At 42.9% G+C, this 22428-nt stretch overlaps 1 protein-coding gene and 1 long non-coding RNA gene across 3 annotated transcripts in view; one reads left to right on the top strand and one right to left on the bottom strand.

The window, feature by feature from the left end:
• The window catches only part of LOC137432699 (uncharacterized), a 68606-nt gene that overhangs the window by 36124 nt on the left and 10054 nt on the right, over window positions 1–22428 (top strand). The window lies entirely within an intron of this gene.
• Window positions 1–22428, bottom strand: part of SAMD8 (sterile alpha motif domain containing 8) — a 50869-nt gene that overhangs the window by 19270 nt on the left and 9171 nt on the right. For both annotated transcript variants that reach the window (XM_068124817.2, XM_068124815.1), the window contains exons 3-6: window positions 15555–15756; window positions 7021–7297; window positions 3554–3649; window positions 277–394 (exon numbers count right to left, since the gene is read on the bottom strand). In XM_068124817.2, coding sequence (XP_067980918.1) covers window positions 277–394; window positions 3554–3649; window positions 7021–7297; window positions 15555–15756 — 693 coding nt within the window. The remainder of the gene's footprint in view (window positions 1–276; window positions 395–3553; window positions 3650–7020; window positions 7298–15554; window positions 15757–22428) is intronic.

The raw sequence follows: 22428 nt of genomic DNA, 5'->3' as shown, positions 1-22428 counted from the left end.
TTTAATTTCATGAGCGATCAAGGAAGCGGTCTGTTGCGTATACACTGCCAACATAGCCTGGCAAACAATTTTGCGTGAAGCACAAATCAATTTAGGTTTAGATATGCAAAGCAATTTACCGAACAGTGCATAAAAAAAAAGTGAAACTAAACTTTGAGTACACTCAAAATTCGAGGCATTAAACTTTACTGACTGATTGAGTGTTTTTTGTGAAATATTCATACTACTGTATATTGAATAGGTGGAATATTTATACCAAGGATGAACCAATCTCACCTTAGCAGAACACTTTAGGTGTGTGCCAGGCACAGACATTGATGTCACGAACATGCAAACACATCGTAGCAGGAACACAGTACCAGCAAGTGCACACATGCGTCGCAAAACAATCCACCTGAAAAAAAATTGAAACGAGGCTGTGTCTTTTAGAATGCTCTATATAAAAAGCCACAAAAATACACATTTCACTCAATAAAAATGATTACTATACCTGGAAAGAATATTGTTACAGACATGGTCTTAGGGTAAATGGGGAATGGATTAGAATAGTTATTTTCCTTGTGCATGTTCGAATAAGCATATAAAGTACTTGCTGTAATTAAATAAAAGGTGTCGAACCACATGTTTAGAAAGATCTAGTCATTCTGCCTCAGTATTTTTCGAAGCACAATTTCCATGATGTAATCTGTCCTTGTATAATCCTTTTTCTGAATTGCAGGCAATCAGCGTGGCTCCCTAGCACGATCATGGGTTTAACGAAAGGACACGAGACAGGGCCTAGACAAGCCCACATATATGGACGCTTGCTCCACCAATCAGTACAAACCAGGGAAGGTTGCCTGGTGGTCATGTCAGCCAATGAATACTTTCCATGGGGGGCTTCTGGTACACTAAATGGGATGCAATAAAAGAAAAATAACCCACACATTGAGCTGGGAACATTCATCCTCCAGGCGGTCTCTCTGGTATGTCTGTGAATCTGTTCTGTTCCCAACCGTAAAGCATGGTGGTGGCAGGATCATTCCATGGGGATGCTTTTCAGCGGCAGGGACAGGGAGACTTGTAAGGATAGAGGGAACAGTGAATGGTGCCAAATACAAGCAAATCTTTGAAGAGAACCTGCTTCAGAGTGCAAAAGACCTTAGACTGAAGTGGAGATTTACATTCCAACAGAACAATGACCCCAAGCATACAGCCAAAGCAACACTCAAGTGGCTTCAGAACAATAATGTGAAAGTCCTTGAGTGGCGCAGCCAAATCTCAGACTTGAATCTTATTGAAAATCTGTGGAAAGACTTGCTGTTCACCGATGTTCCCCATCCAACTTGGCAGAGCTTGAGCAAATCTGCAAAGACGAATGGGAGAAACTTCCCAAATCCATATGTGCAAAGCTGATGCAGACATACCCAAGAAGACTCAAACCTATGAAATCGCTGTCAAAGGCACTTCTACAAAGTATTTACTCAGGGGGTTGAATACTTATGTAAATTTGATATTTCTGTGTATCCATTTTTAATTATTCTGTAAAAATTTATATTAAAAAGATTCCACTTTGATATTATGGGGTATTATGTGTAGATCAGTGACAAAAAAATCTCAATTTCATCCATTTTAAATTTACACTGTAACACAACAATATGTTGCCCAGTTACTCATTAGTCATTACCTTCTTGCCCAGTTACTCATTTTGGTCTGACGGCCAGGTCAGGAAAAGTCTGGGCAGTTCCATATTCTTTCCGTTTCCTAATGATGGAGCTCACTGTGCTCTTAGGAAATTTCAACATGCTAGAAATTGTTTTACACCCTTCTCCAGATATCTGCCGCCTCACAATTATATCTCGGAGTTATACGAACGGTTCCTTGGACTTCATGGTGGAGTTTCTGCTCTGACATGCACTGTCAATTGTGGGACCTTATATAGAAAGGTGTGTTTCTTTCTAAATCATAACCAATCAATTGAATTGGCCACAGGTGGACTCCAATCAAGTTGTGTAGAGACATCTCAGAGATGATCAAAGGAAATTGGATGCACCTGAGCTCAATTTGCAGTGTCATCGCAAAGGGGTTGAATATTTATCGACTCAAGACGTTCCAGCTTTTCATTTTTAATTATTTTGTAAAAATTTCTGAAAAGAATTGTACTTTGACATTATGGGGTATTATGTGTAGATCAGTGACAAAAAAATCTCAATTCAATCCTTTTTAAATTCAGGCTGTTACACAACAAAATGTGAATCAAGGGGTGTGAATACTTTCTGAAGGCACTTTATGTTGAGGATCTGTTGGTACATTGGGTATTTATGTATAATTCATTTGATAGTTTGTTTTACCGCATGCACAGACGTTTTCCTCTTATTTATCCCCACCCAATTTTGTTAATAAATCCTGTTTGTAATTGAGAACTTGTATGGTCATCGGTGAGCAGGCTCAATAGCACATTGAGAATTGAATAAACCTATTAAGTGGAATTGGTTTGAAATTAGATCCACACAATTACGGTGTTATTAAGTTTGGCCACTTCTGGCAGGCTGATTTGCTGTGGTCGTGTGTGAGATGCTGATTCGCACGCAAATGAACGGGTGGAATGGGGACCTCTCGTCCCTTCCCTGCCCATCAGGTGCATCCGTCGTTGAAGACCCACGACCGTGACAATATTATTAGTTACTAAAAACCCTTGGCATTACTGTTTTCTCTAAAAACATTAAAAAGTGTGTTTTTTTATGTCAAAGCTTTCCAGCACTCGTGACCCAAAATGCTCAAACCAAAAATTATTCAGCACATCTTCATGCAATGTGGCCAAATGGAATTGCACAATGTACTTGGTGATGTAATTGGCCCATCACCATGTCCTCAGTATAGCTATGCTTTCAGAACATTATGGCCAGAAGAAATTCACAATTGAATTTCAGCCAAACATCAAAATTCCCTTGATATATAGTGCCATTCTGCCTTTACAAAGTGCCCAGGTATTACCTTAAATAATTTCGGTCCTCAAATGGCTATGAAACACATACACAGCTTTGCGTAATTATGTGCTTCATTCACTCACGGACAGAACATGTCTTCTTTAGAAATTCCCGGGAAATTCACTGATGTGGCATTTGCTGGTTAATGGCGCATTTTCCATTGAAAGACTAAACAATATATATCTATTCAACAATATTTATTATTTATAATGCGTGTGAATGTGCTCAGCTGTGTGTGCATAATCAAGCACTAGATTTGTCGTCAACACTTATAACCTATCCTCCTCCTTCCCCTTTTTCTCACGTTTTCATTCTTCCCCTCCTCTCCCATTCTCCCCTTTCTTTAATTTTTTGCAGCAAAAGTAAAACAAGCAATAATGTTTTTATAGTTTTATTATTAAAAATATTGATGGATGGAGAGGAGGATTCTCCCTATCTTAACCCATGTAACATGCATTATATGAATACAATTAGCTTTTTCTAGATTTCCTTTTCCTGGTGTCAATTTGAATAGATAACGTTTCCATTTTTATCGCTTTCATTACAAATAAAATCGATTATAAGTGATTATGTAAATTTGGTCTTACCGATGCTTGTGAAAAATGAGCACCACACCCCAAATTAAAGCCAACACCAAGCCACAAACTTCAGCTGTTGCAAAAGCCCAAGGGATCAAAGGCACACTGCAAAGAAGAAAATATAAAATAATATGGAATATGGAATAATAATTAATAACAATCATAATACGGAAGCAATTCAGAATATGGAACATACAATTATAAATACGCTACAATAAAAAGAAAATCAGTTTTATCAGTCCTGGAATTTATTTGCCCACACCTCGTAATTGAATAGTTTCCATGACATGGACATCACTTTCAGAAACAACATTCTGGCAACATGCTCCAAAATGAATTGTTCTCATCAAAATACTCATAATAATCATCAGTTAACACTTTTTGAAAGACGTGTGAAAATATGATCAAGATTAATGTGAATTACGAGCAATTAATATTTGCAACTTCCTATAACATCAAGCTGCAAGCAAATTACAGCTGGTACCAATAGTTTTGATAACCATACTTTTGCCAGCTATCAGTCCTCTATAATTTGGTCATGTGTTTCATTTTAACATGGTGGGCTAAATTTGACCTGGACTTTTGTTTATAACCAAGCTTGTATGCATATTACACAAACAATGCCTGCATTACTTTTCAAAGTATGAACAACCTTTGGGGGTGAATACACACAGTTTCCCAGAGTGGAAGCTTTTGTTGGATTTCAGTGTTGATTCATTTAAGGTGTGTGTGTGTGTGTGTGTGTGTGTGTGTGTGTGTGTGTGTGTGTGTGTGTGTGTGTGTGTGTGTGTGTGTGTGTGTCCAATGCAGAACATCACTCTTAATATCCTCGTTTGATTAAAAATAATATCTTGCCCCTGAAACATTTTTTTAAAGGGAGAAAACAGATAAAAGTCACATGGTGACAAATCTTGACATCGAAGGACATATGATAGAACCCAAGTTGAACAAGTAAAGTAGCCTTCAATGACACTGTTTAACAAGAGACAAAGCTTAACCTGGCATAACCTTGTCAAGGAGGTCGTTCTCCTGTTTACAAAGGAATCTTCTAGTTCGGGGGAATTTTCCACGTGTTGGTCATATCTGTAGCTGCTACTTCCACCTCATTAAAACTGTTTTCTGAACTGAATTCCTCGTGTTTTATATTATATATTCATCCCTGTGTTACAGTTTGTGTTTCCGTGTTAAATCATACCTTGGTGTGCTGTATTTGTCAAAATCGTTTTCGTTTTGTTCAAAGCCTACTTCAGCCGCTCAGACAGATGCTGTGAAAAATCAGTATCCCTTTTGTCTCTGTATTCCTATTTTTGCTTCTTTCTTCAAAATATTGTACTTTTTACCTCCTCAACATTATCCTATTTCCCATCCTCGCTTCAAACATTATTTTTTAAATTCCACAACAATCTCATTGTACTTCAATTTCCTTCTACCTGTACTTCATGTTCTCAATATCTCTAAACTGAATCTTCATTGAATATAAACACTTCTTCTTTCTTCCTTTAAAACACTTGATTTTCCTTATTTGTCCGTCAGAGAGTACCCGATGTATTATTTTTCTTCACCACAATATATTCCACTTCTTCTTCTTGACAGAGTTATATTTTCCAAAACTGGCTCTCAGCTAAGCACTTGGTCCAACAACCCCCCCTGCCATACCTGCAGAACCACCTTTCTCCCTGCCTGCAGGCTACAACAAAAATTCTTACCTCCCATCCCATGATCTTTATCTCCGTTTTTCCAATTTGGGAATTTGGAATCAGCATTCCTCCACTTCATGTCCCATATTTCCGCTTCCCTCTCATCCCACCCCTCAAAGCATCATGCCACCCCCTCCCACACTCCTTCTGCATTCTTCCTCACTCCACTCTCTATGCTTCCCATTTACTCTACTAGTACTGCAATGCAGAAAGAGTAGGAGTAGAGTAGGAGCGATGGCAATTATTCCTTTTAATGATGTTTGTACATATTTTATGTTTTTTTAATACTTACTGATATTATTATAGAAAAAGATTATTCTTTGTATTGATAAAATAATATGTTTACAATCAGTATTCTTATTAGCACTATTACCAATACCCCAATGAAGCCCTCGTATAATGCTCATGCATAAAAAATAATGCTATCGTGAACGCATCTTCATATAAACAATGGTATAATGACCCCTTTTAGCAATTAGCACTCTCTTTTCCGGGAACACATCCTGAGCGCTAAACGAGGTATTACTGCAAGTCAAAACTATGAGAGGAATTTCATAAATGTATTGTAAAACATTAGAGTTATCCATGACCCAGGATATGCTCTAATGCTCACCATAGCACTGGTTGCATACTTTGATGCATCGCACAAAGTTATGGATGATTCGAGTTTTTCAGCTTTTGCTTAATTTGAATCCTACAGGGGAGAATGTTCAGCAGAGTCTCACTTTTCACACGTAATACCTGGCTTGATGGCATGTCGACTTCTGTGGGCTGGTGCCCACCGACTATCTAATAAGTTCAATGACCTTGGGGGTTCTCACTAACTTGCATCCTGAATGACTCCATTCTTGCGATTTTTAAAGTTTAGCAGTCTTCTCCTTCCTGAACCTCTTTATCAATTTGTGCAATGTTTGCGCCTACAGTTGAAATTGTTTTTTTTTCTTTTTCTTTCTTTGAGTTTCCTTAAATGACTGCGTTCAGAAATATATTTTCACTGAAAACGTCCTCTGTTCTGTTGTCCAGAACATGCTTGTCCATCATGCAAGGATAATTATCTTTGTCTGTTGTTAAACTTTATGTCTACGCCTTCTCAGCTATCCATACATGTAAAATAAAATGAGTTAGCTAGAAAAAGGTGCAGGATAAAAAATGTGGGTAGTGGAGAGTGAACTTTTTTTGACCACCGTAAAAACAAAATCATGACTGCATGCTAATTTCTTAATCAACTTAGCACCAATCTCCCACTAAGTTTCAGAAGTTTAACAATTGCCATAAATATAGAGATCATATGATAAACACTAATGTTGTCTCCTGAACCGATATGACAAACTCTTAAGTCGGTCAAAAAGACATTCTTAATGGGCTTGATGTTTTACTTTTGCAGAAATTATTTGCCGTTTGATCCTTTTGAACGTCACCCTGACCTCATCTTGATTTTCAGCACATGTAATTCAGCAGGAAAGACATAATTATGTTCACATTGGTTACAAACACTAAAAATGGCAAATACCCTCACATTATTAATCTACATACTTTCACTCACTTTCATAACAAAAGTACACTACAAATTTAAATTCACTAGGTGGCATTACAATAATATATGTAATTTCTAACTTGTCCAAAGAAGCTTCCTAAAATTCCAATTTCCCAATTCTCCAGATTAACTTACCAGTGAGAGTGGAAATCCGAGATATGACAATATTATCAACAACTTTAAATTTTGCAAAATCAGACAATAAATAATAAACATCAAGAAAAATGTTACCAAATGATACTTACTTGTCAAGAAAAATGTCTGGCAAAGGTGGATGGGTTTGCATATCAGGTACACTGTCATGCACCACAACCATGACTCCTGATGTCACACCACAAACAATCAAAACATATAACACTGCAATAACCGTTTTCCATTTTTCAGGGTCCAAAGTCCTTCCATTCTTTGGAGACATTGATGATGGTACAGAACTGAAATAAAGTTTGTTTTTCTTTCTTTCGATCTCTCCAGAGGACATGCTCGTGTTTTCATTTTCCGATGACTCGTCTTCAGAAAAAAACTCTGGAACGGTATGTGGATATCATAATTTTGGTAAGGAAGGTAAGTAAAATGTATCACAGAACCAATCAGACAAGAGAAAGAAGGATGGGTGTGGGAGTGGATGAATTATATGGGTGAGGGATGGGGAGGAAAGAAAAATAAAAAAGTAAAACAAGACATAACACAAACAGCAAAAGATCAAAGCAATGAAAATTTGGTGTATAGGGCAAAATTGACCGACACACCAAATTGTTTTTTTTCATAAATCCACTAAACTGAAATATTTTTTTGAATTGATGTTGTATACTTTACAATTCAAATAGAAAGAGAAATACAAAACAGCCAAATGAAACAAATCGCTTGTGTTTCTTCCCAACCAACCAGAGCCATATATCTCTATATGTTTATGTATGTATGTATGTATGTATGTATGTATGTATGTATGTATGTATGTGTGTGTGTATGTATGTATATAAATATATGTATACATATATATATTGTTACGTTTGTGGGGGGTAGGCAATGAAATACCTTAGTCCAGGTAGAAGTGTATAGATTACCATGCTCCGTATGTGGCGATGAAGATAAAGAACCCCAATGTACCATAAGTAGGGAATCCGTTAGACCGGATGTCGTGCAAGTGTATAATTGTCCTCATGACGAGGGGTGGGGTTATTTTTATTTTTTTGAATACAGAATCGAGGCTCGTGAACGAGCTAACATTCATCACAAAAAAAAATAATCAAACAGACAGACAAAATATATAAAAAGAGGGAGCGGTAGACCATATGGGGAGAGAAGGGGAAGCACACAAACACAACATTTGAGGGCAAGGACATCGGGAGATGTGTGGGAGGGAGAGGGCTTGTGGGGAGGAGATGTGGGAAGGGGGAGGAAGGAGGGAGAATAATAAAACACAAGGACACCAAGGACTTCCAGGAAAGAAGTTGGTATTTCAAAAAAGAGGATTTGGGGTGAAATTAGCAGGGGTAGAAAAGATCAAGGTTTTGGATGGGGGAAGATAAGAGATGGTGGTGAACAGCTGTTTTAAAGACCTGGAGGGAGGAGTGGGATTGAAGCGAGTGAGGGAGTTTGTTCCAGGGGTGGGAGAAAAGAGGAATGGAGGAGTGAAGGTGAGCAGAGTGTCTTGATTTCGGCAATTTAACCATAAGAGGGTTGCAAGCAGATCTTGTGCGACCTGTAGGAATATTTGGGGGACAGAGCCCAGAGAGAGCTGGGGGAGCAAGGCCGGAGTTGAGTCGGTAGAAAATCGAAAGACCACCAACCTGCCAGCGGTGTGCAAGTGAAAGGCCCTCGGAGATAGCTTCATCGTGGGAGATTCCAATGATTCTGAACGCTTTGGTTTCAACAGCGTGAAGACAAGCTAGGTGTGAGGCAGGAGCACCAGCCCAGAGGGGAGAGCAGTACTCCATTGAGCTGCGGATGAAAGCCTTGTATGTGGTGAGGAGCTCAGGTGTGCCAAGGAAGGACTTCGCACGACGGAGGATGCCCAGTCGACGACTGGCTTTGGAGGCCAGCTTGGAAATGTGGTTTTCCCAGGAAAGATCATGGCAGATAGTGAAACCCAAAAGCTTGAGTGACAGAACTTCTTGGAGAGGATTATTCAGAAAGTGAATGGGAGGGTTGTCCAGTCGGTCTTTTCGGAGAGACATCGTAAGAGTGTGAGATTTGTCAGGATTGAAAGACATGTTCCACTTGTTTGCCCAGTCTGTGATTTTGTCCAGGTCTGCAGAGAGTGAGGAGGCTGCAGACTGCCGATCTGAGGGATGAGGAATGGAGCGAAAGAGAGTGGAGTCATCAGCAAAGAGACAGAGAGGATTTTCAAGAGAGTCAGAGAGATCATTGATGAAGACCAGAAAAAGCACAGGGCCCAGAACACTGCCTTGGGGAACTCCAGCCTGAACAGGAAGAGGAGATGAGAGAAACCCATTCAGTGCCACACGTTGACTGTGACTTGAGAGGAGGTCCGCCAGCCATGCGTAGAGATTTCCATGGATACCAAAGGAGGAGTGTTTGGTGAGCAGAGCGGGGTGCCAGACCGTATCGAAGGCACGTGATATGTCGAGGGAGACAGCTCTAATTTCCTGTTTGGCATTGAGGACCTCCATCCATTGTTGAGACAGCAGAAGCAGCATGTCCAGAGTAGAGTGACCTGGTCTGAAACCAAATTGATGATCAGAGATCAAGCCATTGGAGAAGAGGAAAGATTTCATATCCGAAGCAATGATGGATTCCATGACTTTGCTGATAATTTGGAGAAGGCTGATTGGTCTGTAGTTGCAAGGATATGTTTTTGCACCTTTTTGTGTGAAGCGGTGATGTTGGCTGATTTACAAGCAGATGGCAGATGACCTTGAGCAAAAGAGAGGGTGAAGAGAACAGAGAGAGGGAGTGAAAGAGCGGAAGAACAGGAATTTAGGACCCGTGGGCTGATGCCGTCAGGACCAGTTGTAGAATCAGAGTCGAGGGTTGACAGAAACTTTTCCACCTTGTCAGGAGGAAAGGACACAGAGTCGAGGAGCAGCTGGGTACGACTGGGTATGGTGGGTACAGAGAGGGATGGGTTTGGGACACAAGATTTAGAGGCAAACACAGAGTTGAGGCATTCAGCTTTTTCACGTGCGGAGTCAGCTGTGTAGCCGTTTGTGGTAAGGGAGGGGATGGAGGGGGAACAAACACCACAAACAGATTTGACCAGACGCCACCAAGATTTGGAAGAGGGAGACAGATAAAAGAGTTCGGTCTTGAGAACGGAGAGATGTTGTTTCCTGGCTCCCCTCAGGGTGGACACACACTTGTTTTGGGCTTTGTGAAAGCAAATGAGATTTTCTTCCGTTGGATTTGCTCTCCAGGAGACGAAGGCAAGTTGTTTCTGGGCAACAGCCTCACCACAAGATTCCGTGTACCATGGACAGGAGGAAGGGTATGACAACTGAAGACGAGATGGAATAAATCTGTGCATGAGAGCAATTTACTTTGGAAGAATTCCCAGGATGAGTTTATGTCAGAGGCGTTCGAGATGGGAGACCAGTGCAGATGATTGATGGCTGCTTGAAGACCATGCCCGTTGGCCTGAGTGAAATGCCAGACTCGTCGACGCTGAGGAGGCTCTCTGAGAATGGTCAGAGAGATGTCCACTTTAACAAGCACATGATCAGATGAGCCGATTGGAGCAGAAGAAAAGCAGCAGACATTTTCAGGGAAGTTAGTCATAACCAAGTCCAGAAGAGAAGATGCTCCGTTCACTGAGATCCGGGTCGGAAAATCGACAGATTGTGTCAGTCCCAGTGAGTCGCAGAAGTCCTTTGCCGAGGAGCCATGGCTGGTGAGAGAGGTACCCACGCCCAGCCAACTGGCATGGTGACAATTGAAATCACCACATATGAGGAAGAGAGAGTTGGGATGAGTAGATAGAAGTTGGTCCATATTATCAGACAGCGAGATGTAGATGGAGTCATCACTGTTTGGTGGACGGTACAACACACATATGAACAAAAGGTGGGAGCGAAGGGGAAGCCGTAGCCAGAGGTATTCCTGGGGGTGAGGTGGAGAGAGGGCAGTGCAGGGCGAGTGAGGAAGAGAGTTTTTGATAAAGATAGCAACCCCACCTCCAGGACAAGGCTCAGGTCTATCATACCGGAGGAGGGAGTAACCCGGGAGAGATACTAAGGAATCAGAGACATCATGAAGGAGGAAAGTTTCTGTCAAGCAGATGACGTCTGGTTTGTCATAAGCAACCTGTATGGAGAGATCAGTCAAGTTTGAGCGAAGGCCCCGGATGTTTAGTTAGGGATAGGTTAATTGATGTTTAGTTATGTTAATTAGTTAGGGATTAAGGGTAATTAATCCCCTGTATGTAATCGCCTGTGTACTTTTTGTCCCCCGTCGCACAGCGGAGCGAAACGGGGACTATGGTTTTCCCCTCCGTCCATGTGTCCGTCCGTCCGTCCTTCCGTCCTTCCGTCCGTCCGGGCGTGCGTAAGCGATAGGACCGCATTCGAATTTGGTGTGTGGGTGCAACCCACGTCAAAATCCAAGATGGCTGCCACCATGTATGTCTGATGCCATGGATGTCTGAACCTTGTGAGCTGAATATCTTGAAAAATAAGCGAAGTACCAACTTCTAATCTGGTGTGTGGGTGTATCTAGGCATAAGGTAAGAACGCTATTGAAAATTGGGTCGCCACGTCAAAATCCAAGATGGCCGACGCCATGTATGTCTGAACCTTGTGAGATGAATATCTTGAAAAATAAGCGAAGTACCAACTTCTAATTTGGTGTGTGGGTGTATCTCGGCATAAGGAAGAACGCTATTGTAAATTGGGTCGCCACGTCAAAATCCAAGATGGCCGCCACCATATATATGTCTGAACCTTGTGAGCGAAATATCTTGAAAAATAAGCGAAGTACCAACTTCTATTCTGGTGTTTGGGTGTATCTAGGCGCAAGGAAGAACGCTATTGAAAATTGGGTCGCCACGTCAAAATCCAAGATGGCCGCCTCCATGTATGTCTGAACCTTGTGAGCGAAATATCATATCATAGCATGTTTTCTGTGTCTTCCACTTTGTCAACTCACATCACTTCCCCGACGGGGGACCGAGGCGTAACGCTTGTTCCCCTTGTTCCTTATGACACACACAACACCAGCCATGCACGCTACACCTAAAATAAACATTAAATAAAACCAACCGGAACAAGACATTGAACAATAACGCTGGCGCCGCCACCTGCCACATCGCAACATCAAGCAGGCAGGTCCGTGAGGCCACGCCCTGAAGAACAGTGAATGGTCCGGTATTGCCGAGCGATGACAGGGACTTGCTGATTGGAGCACACATGGGGATCGTCGGATGACGTCAGAGCCTTGAGAATAAAAGACTTGAGTCCTGACATTTTGTCCTCTTGCGCAAGGGACATTGAAAAGGAACAGTCACATATTACCTTCTTGCGTTGGGACATTGGTCATGAGCAGTCACATATACCTCTTGGCTTTGGGGTTCGGTGAAGAGCAGTCGGATTCATTACCTCTCTTGGGTCCTGCCTTTGGTGGCGAGCAGATATCGACATTTACTCCTCTAGCACCAGGGACATTGGAGTCGGCATTTTCTATCCCTGGCTTTGGGTTTCGACGATCGTGAGGAGGGGTGGTCGCAGCTCGTGGACTCCAGTGCACTTGGCCCGTAGCTTCATGACGGCTGAGGGCCGTGCCGAGTGAACCGGAGAGACTGCGGTGCTGTTTGGAGCAGACGAGGGGGGACCCTCTGCCTGCTCGTTTCGTGCATGGAGGCCGGAGTGAGCAAACTGCACGCCCAGGGCCTGTGTGTTTCACGCACGCGGATTGCACGCCCAGGGCCTGTGTGTTTCTTGCGGGGATCAAGAGCCACTCAGAGCGAAGTACCAAAAGACATATTTTTTTTACTTTCATTCCTTTATATTTCCCCTTGTGTTGTATACAAGTCTGTTTGGGGGTGCTCCATTTAGGAATCTTGGTTTACTGTGCATTTCATGTTCCCTGGCATTTATTTTCATTAAACCTAGTTTTATTGTACATTTTAATTCCGTGTCGGGTTGGAGTTGATTATCCAGGTTCGAAGACGTCCAGTGGGGTCCGTGAAGGCAAGAGCTTCGCCACCCTTCGCTGCCCTCCCTTGCGCGTATAAAAAAGGTTCGCCATTGTTGACTGAATGCCTCGGAGTAAAGCTTGTTTGGCTATCCGTCCTCAGGGGTGTTCACCCCGGGAATGCGACAATATACACATATATATACACACACACACACACACACACACACACACACACACACACACACACACACACACACACACACACACACACACCCCACTGCTCTACTTCTTACACCCTTTTCTCATATACTCTTCCCTCATTTTCCCTTTTCACAAATCTCAACTCCATTATTCCTCCCCACCCCACCCAACCACATATTGATGGCAATAGCTTCCACGTTTTATTCTTTTTTTGACTTCCTTGTAAAACAACATAATAATGGTAGACATTGTTGGCTCTAGCTTACACAGAGGAAACAAAGCAGTTATGCCACAAATATATGTAAACATTGCATTAAATGGATTGTTAATTGGAGGGGGGGGGGGGGTCCATAGCTAGACTGTAGTAAGTGTAGTGTGGTCCATGTGTTTTGAGTAGCGGTTAATTTGCCATGTAACAGACTCTGTAAGGTTAAGTCGTTTGTTACATGTGATGCTGAGGAGGCAACATATGTAATTTATAGACAGGTTAGACCTTAATTTGTGGGCATGAACATCATGAGGTAGGCGGGGCTAGTATGTGAGAACTTGTCACAAGAGAGGCACACATCTGTTTGGTTATAGTGTAGTGTGTGTCAGCTATGGTGACATAATGTGCTTTAGAGATGGAAGTGTCATCTGCAATTATTTTTGTATTGGTGCCACCCCCATGGGCTGGACTAAGAGAAGAGAACTCCGCCCAGGAGGAGGAGATTGAAAGAGACCTCGCTTGGGGAAGGAGGAAACAGGAGAGACCTCGAGATGAAGAAAAAGAGGCCTGGGTATTCAGGCCAGAGATCACAAAAGCCTAGTGTGGAAGGACAAGCAAAACTGATCATGGAGTTTTGGAGGAGACTAATTGTGGCTTAGTCTCTTGGGTTTGACCCAAGCAGGGATCACCCTGTCTTTGTGGAGTATGGAGGAAAAAGACGGAGGGCAGATCAGGAGGCAATTGCACAAGGACAAAGGGGTCAATGAGGCCTGGTTGAGGAGGCGAAACGTAGCTGGCGTTCCACACCAAACACCATCTTCATCATGCTCGTTTTGGTTTTGGCTCATGGAAGTTATTTGTCTCGCACCTGGAACCCGTATCGGTTGATTTCGAGTCTGGCATCCACCCAGCGCATCAGTGAAAGGAAAGTCTTGCGTACAATTGTTTTGTTGCATGAGTGTGATCTGTGGTGCCTGGTGGGTTAGGCATTGCTTTATCTCTCAATCATTATACATATGTTTGAATATTCCCATTTATCTATTGTGTCCATTTGACTCACTTGGTTCGTTTCGTTATTGTTTATAGCATCTTGTTACCCTCTTCCCTGTTTACTTTACAAATAAACCCTTTAAAGGGTAAGAAAACCTGTTTCTGCTGTCTGTCTGCTTTCCGTGCATGTGTGCCACCATTATTTCATCCCAATTGAATGCTCCTTGGAGAACACTGAAGTGAGAATGAATTCATTAAACACAGTGCAATAAAATATCGTTCGGTCCATCTCCTGAGTCTAACTCACCGCTGAGGTTCCTGTTTTAATGGGACCTTCAGATGTGACAGTATAAGAAAAAGTGGCAAAACCTTCTGGAAAAGATAGCTTGAGACAAGAACCATAAAAAAGTAGTTTGGGAGATATACGACCACAATCAATCAAATTCATTTGACTTCATTGCTTCGTGAAGCTTGCATCTTTTCCTATCATGTCAATACAGTTTAATCAATCCAATTGAGTTTCATGAATATTACGAAGGATTGAGGCATAACTGCCTGTCCACAAATATATCCCTTTCAAAAAAGGTAGATCAGCATGACAAACAAATATTTAAAACTACCAAAGGTCTCGGCAGTGACTGGTTTTGCAGGGTCCCTCCTTCCACCCCTTCCCCTCCCTCATCCAACCCTGTCCCATGCCTCCTCCTGCCCCACTCCTCCTCTCCGAACTCCCACCTCACCCCTTCCCCTCCATCCTCCCACCTCACCCATCCGGACTCCCAGCTCCCCCTTCCAGAGAAGGGAGGAGGGGGGAGCAGTGAGGAAGAGGTGAGAGAGGTGGGAGAGAGAAGAGAGAGGGTGGGGAGTGGGGTGAGGGGAAAGAACAGGAGGGGAGGGGGGGGGAGAGAGAGAGAGAGAGAGAGAGAGAGAGAGAGAGAGAGAGAGAGAGTGTATTCAAAACAACAGATTTTTTTTATTTTGTATACAAAGTCGAGGCTCGTGTAAGAGCTAAATGCTGGGAGTCTTGTCTTGTGATATCCAAGTGCAATAAAATAAGTAAGACCTGAATGTACTAAAATGTCTTGTGATTTCTGCTTAGAAACCTCGTTTCTAGACCAGATTTCTATGCAGTCATGAGAATCAAACACACAGCACTCCACCAGCAAGGCACTTTGACAGATATGTACATTCAAGGTATTCTGTACTACATTATCTTCAGACAATGTGTTCCAGCAAATAATGCAATCTTGAGGTTGTGTTTTGCTTTTATTCAGTGGCATCACTGCATTTCACCTGTTCTGCATCCTTGTCTCCTGTGCAAGTTAGCTATTTCTTTGGCGAGATGTTTGATGTCCCCCAAAACTTTAATTGAGAGTGGTGGGGAACGAAGATCGAACTCAGTAAGCATCAACAATGCAACTCCATCAATGTGATGGTCTCGTGCCATGCAAGATGCATAATCACAAAACCCTTTATTGTTCAACCAAGAAAACACCTGGAACAAAGAAAAAACACAGAAATTACTTTTTTAATTATGTAAACCAATATCACAAAACAATAAGTATCTAGATGTAATGAGTTACAAATTGCATATCAGCAACATGGAATAAAGTAAGAAATAATAAGTAATAATAAACTATGCATCCTCAGGGGTTGTTTAGAGAAAATAAATAAATAAAGGAGTTGTTTGGAAATCAAATCCAAAAAATTGATCAAAGACACCAAACAAACATGTGAAAAAAACAACAACAATTCGGACACATAAGGAGGAAATAAAAGATATGCATTTCAAAGCAATACTTCTTGATAAATAGTTACACCAATATGTGAAGAAATGGATTGAACGTTTCTGAGCAACTCTCATAGAAATTACAGTGAAATTGTGCATCCTCAGTTACCAAATGAAAGTGTGCAAAACATTCAAATTGATGGTGAAATGTGTAAGAATCCAAATAAATGGATTTGAACATTTTATTGAAATAGCCAGAGGGCCAGTTTAACATATCGTTATGTTTGTGAAGGGGCGTTGAGGAGGTGGGAGGGGGGGGGGGGGGGAGAATGGGGTGGAGGAATCATCTTTGAACAATTAGAAATGTATATATTATTAAGCTCCGTGTTCGGATATTTTGGCCATTTCGATGCATCAGTAGGGAAATGTTAGCTTAAGAATTGACCTGTTTAAATGTGCATCATACAAAGGTGATGCGTTGTTAAACAAGCATTCTGAGTATTGCACTGCAATACATGTCCCCTACCGGCAGTCTGTCGTCCGGAAAACTGTTGGGGAAATTACACGTATTGCACTGTGTGAATTATATAATTACCAACTCACGGTCTGAGGTATCTCGGCTAAAAATTATCCGATTTGCACCAAATAAAGTTCATGAATGGTTGCACAGACCCCTACTTCTCACTAAAAGTGGACACAGAATGTAAATCAGAGTTAAAACAAGCATTCTGAGTATTGCGCTGCAATACATGTCCCCTACCAAAGTTCAAAGTGCCATAATGTTCGAATATGCAAATTTATGCATGGTTGATGCTGGTTTTCAAACTTGATCTGAGGTATGCTGAGACACGTGTGTCACGCCTCGCCTCGTTGATAAGCCCGCAAGGTCGCTCCGTGGAGCGGCCTGCACGTATTGCACTGTGTGAATTATATAAATTATTACCAACTCACGGTCTGAGGTACTAGCGATTCAAGAGATATCCATTTTTTTTATGGCACATTGGAGAAGCCAATGCAAGGTTTCTTCTTCCTCAGCTTGTCACAACTCTGTCAAATGCGATCGAGTTTAAAAAGTCAGAATTTGACCAAATCTGTTTTATTCGTTTGTTAATATACCTCAGCTATTGACAAATCTTAAATTAGAATTTTATTTGAGGTTAAAATGACCGCGACAGGTCGTGTCCAACGATGCTTTCAGTCTGTACATGTGATAAATAATTAAATCCGCACATTTTGCGCCTCTTCTTCTTCACGCAATAACAACTTCTAGCTTCCAGACCGTACATCCAATCATCTTGAAATTTTGCACACTTGTTACTCTTCATGACGTCTACTATAGTATGAAGTTTCACGTCGATCAATAAAGTGATTCAAGAGATATCCATTTTAAAAATATTTTCGTTTAATTAACGATATCTGCCAAACCACGCGAGCTATCGCAAATTCCAAAAGGACATTTTAGTAGACCGACATGCGGAACAGATCTGTGAAGTTTCCCCTCGATTGGATCAAAAATGAGTGAGGGGCTCGGTTTTAAAGGTTCATGCTTAAAAACGTCATAACTCTGAAACCATGTGACGCATGACGTCATGCTCGCTGACTTTTCTGTTCGTCATGGGTATGCGATTCTGCCTGCAAAGTTTGGCCTCGATCTGTTCAGCCGTTGCAGAGAAAAAGGGGTTTTCGTGTTTTCACGAAAAACAATATGGCGCCCGAACCACGTGACATGTGACGTCATAATTAACATTAAAAGATTCTACAGACCGAGTCCCTCCTATGGTGAAAATTTGATCTCAATCGGTCCTATTATTGCAGAGAAAATCTTTTTTAAAGGAAATTAAAACTTAAAATGGCACCGAGTTAAGGATCATCAGAATTATCAGAATTCCCAAAGTTCAAAGTGCCATAACTTTGTCAAAAATGATCGAAACGTCGTGAAGTTCGATCTTGATCTGTAACTTATGAGGAAATGATGTGCCAAGGTTGAAATCATTAGCATTAAGCGTTTAGAAAAAAAGTCCGGAAAACTGTTCTTTGCGTGACGGACTGACGGACTGACGGGCGGCGTGCAAACCTATAGTCCCCTCCGGTGTACACCGGTAGGGGACTAATAAGCCCGCAAGGTCGCTCCGTGGAGCAGCCTGCACGTATTGCACTGTGTGAATTATATAATTACCAACTCACGGTCTGAGGTAACTCGGCTAAAAATTATCCAATTTGCACCAAATAAAGTTTATGAATGGTTGCACACACCCCTACTTCTCACTAAAAGTGGAAACAGAATGTAAATTTGAGTTAAAACAAAGAATATTAACAGCTTTGACTTACCGCACTCCAAATTATAGTCCGGAAAACTGTTGGGGAAATTACCAAAGTTCAAAGTGCCATAACTTTGTCAAAAATGATCGAGACGTCGTAAAGTTCGAACTTGATCTGTAACTTATCAAGAGGAAACCATTTACCAAGTTTGAAATTATTAGCATTAAGAGTTTAGAAAAAAAGTCCGGAAAGCTGTTCTTTGCGTGACGGACTGACAGACGGAGGGACGGAGTGCAAACCTATAGTCCCCTCCAGTGTACACCGGTAGGGGACTAATAAATAGAAATGGATCAACATAAATGACCTGTATCCAATGCCTTCTGTAATCTCTGAGTGAGGCACTATTGCAGCCTTGGGAAAGAGAGGGTGGGTTTTTTAAGAGAGACATCTTGATAGGAGAGAGAGAGGGTGAGGGTGGGAGGTGGGGGGAGGGTGGAATTTTTCATCACCTCGCAAATGGCAGAGTTCTTTTTGTTCTGTGCGGAGAGCGTCGAGTTTACTCACCTGAGGTGAAGTAGCTTCATGGTTGGCTCGCCTCTTCGTGTTCCGTTTTGTCACCTGTTCGTGTTCCTGCTTTGTGTGTCTATTTGTCTCCCTGGTTTGGCATCCTGCTCATCCTGTTCGTGACTGCTCGCCTGCTTCGGTGTGCATTTGTGGCTGCTTCAGCACCACCTTTGTCATCAGACCACAAGAACTAAGGCCTCACCTGGTTATTGTTTCCCTTCCCCGTCCATACTCGAGTCTGGTGTGTGGCCCCTTAGATTTTCTTTATTCCTCTTGTAAATAATTATTTATTGTGAAAATGTATCCAATGTACAATCTTGATTGTTAAAAAAAAAAAAAAAAAAAAAAAAATAAAATAAACATTTCCTTCTCTGTTCTCATTCGTTTATTCATTCTTATTCGTTCGTTCGTTCTTCGACCACGTGTTTCTCCCCCATTTCCCCAGATAGTTTTCACTCATTAACCTTCAATGTTTACACTTTCCCCTCAAGTTATGTATTCCGTCATATTTTATAACACCTTTTTCTTCTTCTTCTTTAAAAGGCTGCTTTCGACTTGCTCACCAAATCAATTCATCCCAAAAAAAATATCCATCTCCTATAGTGCCTTTTTTCTACATTCCCTAAACTCTCCTGCACTCCATCCTCCATCCAGCGTCCTTAAACGTATTTTTAACTCGAAGGTCACAAGAAACTCATTTTGCAATAAATGTTGGTTTCCCATAAATCGTACACTTTCAAAAATCCAATCTCACCCCTCCCCTCCAAATCTTCCCCATAACCCCTCCCCTCCAAATCTTCCCCATCACCCCTCCCCTCCAAATCTTCCCCATCACCCATCCCTTTCAAATCTCCCCCCTTGCCCCCTCCCTCCTAAACTACCCCCTCACCCCTCCCCGCCAAGACGCCCCCTCGCCCCTCCCCTCCTAGACTCCTGCCTCACCCCTCCCCTCCAAATCTCCCCCATATCCCATCCCTTTCAAATCCCTCCCCTTGTCCCTTCCCTCCCAAACTCCCCCCTCACCCCTCCCCTTCAAATCTCCCCACCCTCATTGCTTCTCAATTTCCCCCCTCTCACTCCCCCTCCTCAAAGCGTCCTCCCCGCTTCTTCCCCCTTCAAACTCTCACCTCCATCTCCCCCAACCTTCTGCCTCGCTCTTCCCCCTCCTCAAATAACACCTCATTGTGGCTCACCCAATCACCATCAAACCTTTTGTCCGCCCCATCCTTCCCTTTCTCCGAGCTATTCTGAAATCTCTGACACACCTTCAACAGCTCTCCCTACCTCTTCCACCTCTTCCACATCTTACCCTACCCCTCCTCCCCCCTGTTCTGTATCTGATGCTCCCCCTTCCTCTTCATTAACGGTATGGACCTCAAACATCCGGGGCCTTCGTTCAAACTTAACTGATCTCTCCATACAGGTTGCTTCTGTCAAACCAGACGTGATCTGCTTAACAGAAACTTTCCTCCTTTATGATGTCTCTGATTCCATAGTATCTCTCCCGGGCTACTCCCTCCTCCGGTATGATAGACCTGAGCCTCGTCCTGGAGGCGGGGTTGCTATCTTTATCAAAAACTCTCTTCCTCACTCGCCCTGCACTGCACTCTGTCCACCTCACCCCCAGGAATACCTCTGGCTACGGCTTCCCCTTCGCTCCCACCTCTTGTTCATATGTGTGTTGTACCGTCCACCAAACAGTGATGACTCCATCTACATCTCGCTGTCTGATGATATGGACCAACTTCTATCTACTCATCCCAACTCTCTCTTCCTCATATGTGGTGATTTCAACTGTCATCATGCCAGTTGGCTGGGTGTGGGTACCTCTCTCACCAGCCATGGCTCCTCAGCAAAGGACTTCTGCAACTCACTGGGACTGACACAATCTGTCAATTTCCCGACCCGGATCTCAGTCAACGGAACATCTTCTCTTCTGGACTTGGTTATGACTAACTTCCCTGAAAATGTCTGCTGCTCTTCTTCTGCTCCGATCGGATCATCTGATCATGTCCTTGTTAAAGTGGACATCTCTCTGACCATCCTCAGGGAGCCTGCTCAGCGTCGACGAGTCTGGCATTTCACTCAGGCCAACTGGCACGGTCTTCAAGCAGCCATCAATCATCTGGACTGGTCTCCCATCTCTACCACCTCTGACATCAACTCATCCTGGGAATTCTTCCAAAGTAAATTGCTCTCTCTCATGCACAGATTTATCCCATCTCGTCTTCAGTTGTCATACCCTTCCTCCCGTCCATGGTACACGGAATCTTGTGGTGAGGCTGTTGCCCAGAAACAACTTCCCTTCGTCTCCTGGAAAGCAAATCCAACGGAAGGAAATCTCATTTCCTTTCACAAAGCCCGAAACAAGTGTGTGTCCACCCTCAGGAGAGCCAGGAAACAATATCTCTCCGTTCTCAAGACCGAACTCTCTTATCTGTCTCCCTCTTCCAAATCCTGGTGGCGTCTGGTCAAATCCGTTTCTGGTGTTTGTTCCCCCTCCATCCCCTCCCTTACCTCAAACGGCTACACAGCTGACTCCGCACGTGATAAAGCTGAATGCCTCAACTCTGTGTTTGCCTCTAAATCTTGTGTCCCAAACCCATCCCTCTCTGTACCCACCATACCCAGTCGTACCCTGCTGCTCCTGGACTCTGTGTCCTTTCCTCCTGACAAGGTGGAAAAGTTTCTGTCAACCCTCGACTCTAATTCTGCAACTGGACCCGACGGCATCAGCCCACGGGTCCTAAAATCCTGCTCTGCTGCTCTATCTCACCCTCTCTCTGTTCTCTTCACCCTCTCTTTTGCTCAAGGTCAACTGCCATCTGCTTGGAAATCAGCCAACATCACCGCTTTGCACAAAAAAGGTGCAAAAACAGATCCTAGCAACTACAGACCAATCAGCCTTCTCCCAATTATCAGCAAAGTCATGGAATCCATCATTGCTTCGGATATGAAATCTTTCCTCTTCTCCAATGGCTTGATCTCTGATCATCAATTTGGTTTCAGACCAGGTCACTCTACTCTGGACATGCTGCTTCTGCTGTCTCAACAATGGATGGAGGTCCTCAATGCCAAACAGGAAATTAGAGCTGTCTCCCTCGACATATCACGTGCCTTCGACACGGTCTGGCACCCCACTCTGCTCACCAAACTCTCCTCCTTTGGTATCCATGGAAATCTCCACGCATGGCTGGCGGACTTCCTCTCTAGTCGTCGTCAACATGTGGCCCTGAATGGGTTTCTCTCATCTCCTCTTCCTGTTCAGGCTGGAGTTCCCCAAGGCAGTGTTCTGGGCCCCGTGCTTTTTCTGGTCTTCATCAATGATCTCTCTGACTCTCTCGAAAATCCTCTCTATCTCTTTGCTGATGACTCCACTCTCTGCCGCTCCATTCCTCTTCCCTCAGATCGGCAGTCTGCTGCCTCCTCACTCTCTGAAGACCTGGACAAAATCACAGACTGGTCAAACAAGTGGAACATGTCTTTCAATCCTGACAAATCTCACACTCTTACTATGTCTCTCCGAAAAGATCGGCTGGACAACCCTCCCATCTACTTTCTCAACAAACCTCTCCAAGAAGTTCTGTCGCTCAAGATTTTGGGTCTCACTATCTG

The sequence above is a fragment of the Myxine glutinosa genome, chromosome 8 (assembly GCF_964187855.1).
Source record: "Myxine glutinosa chromosome 8, kmMyxGlut1.1, whole genome shotgun sequence".
NCBI lineage: Eukaryota > Metazoa > Chordata > Myxini > Myxiniformes > Myxinidae > Myxine > Myxine glutinosa.
Note: the sequence above shows the minus strand (reverse complement) of the source record. Positions and strands in the feature narration are given on the sequence as shown.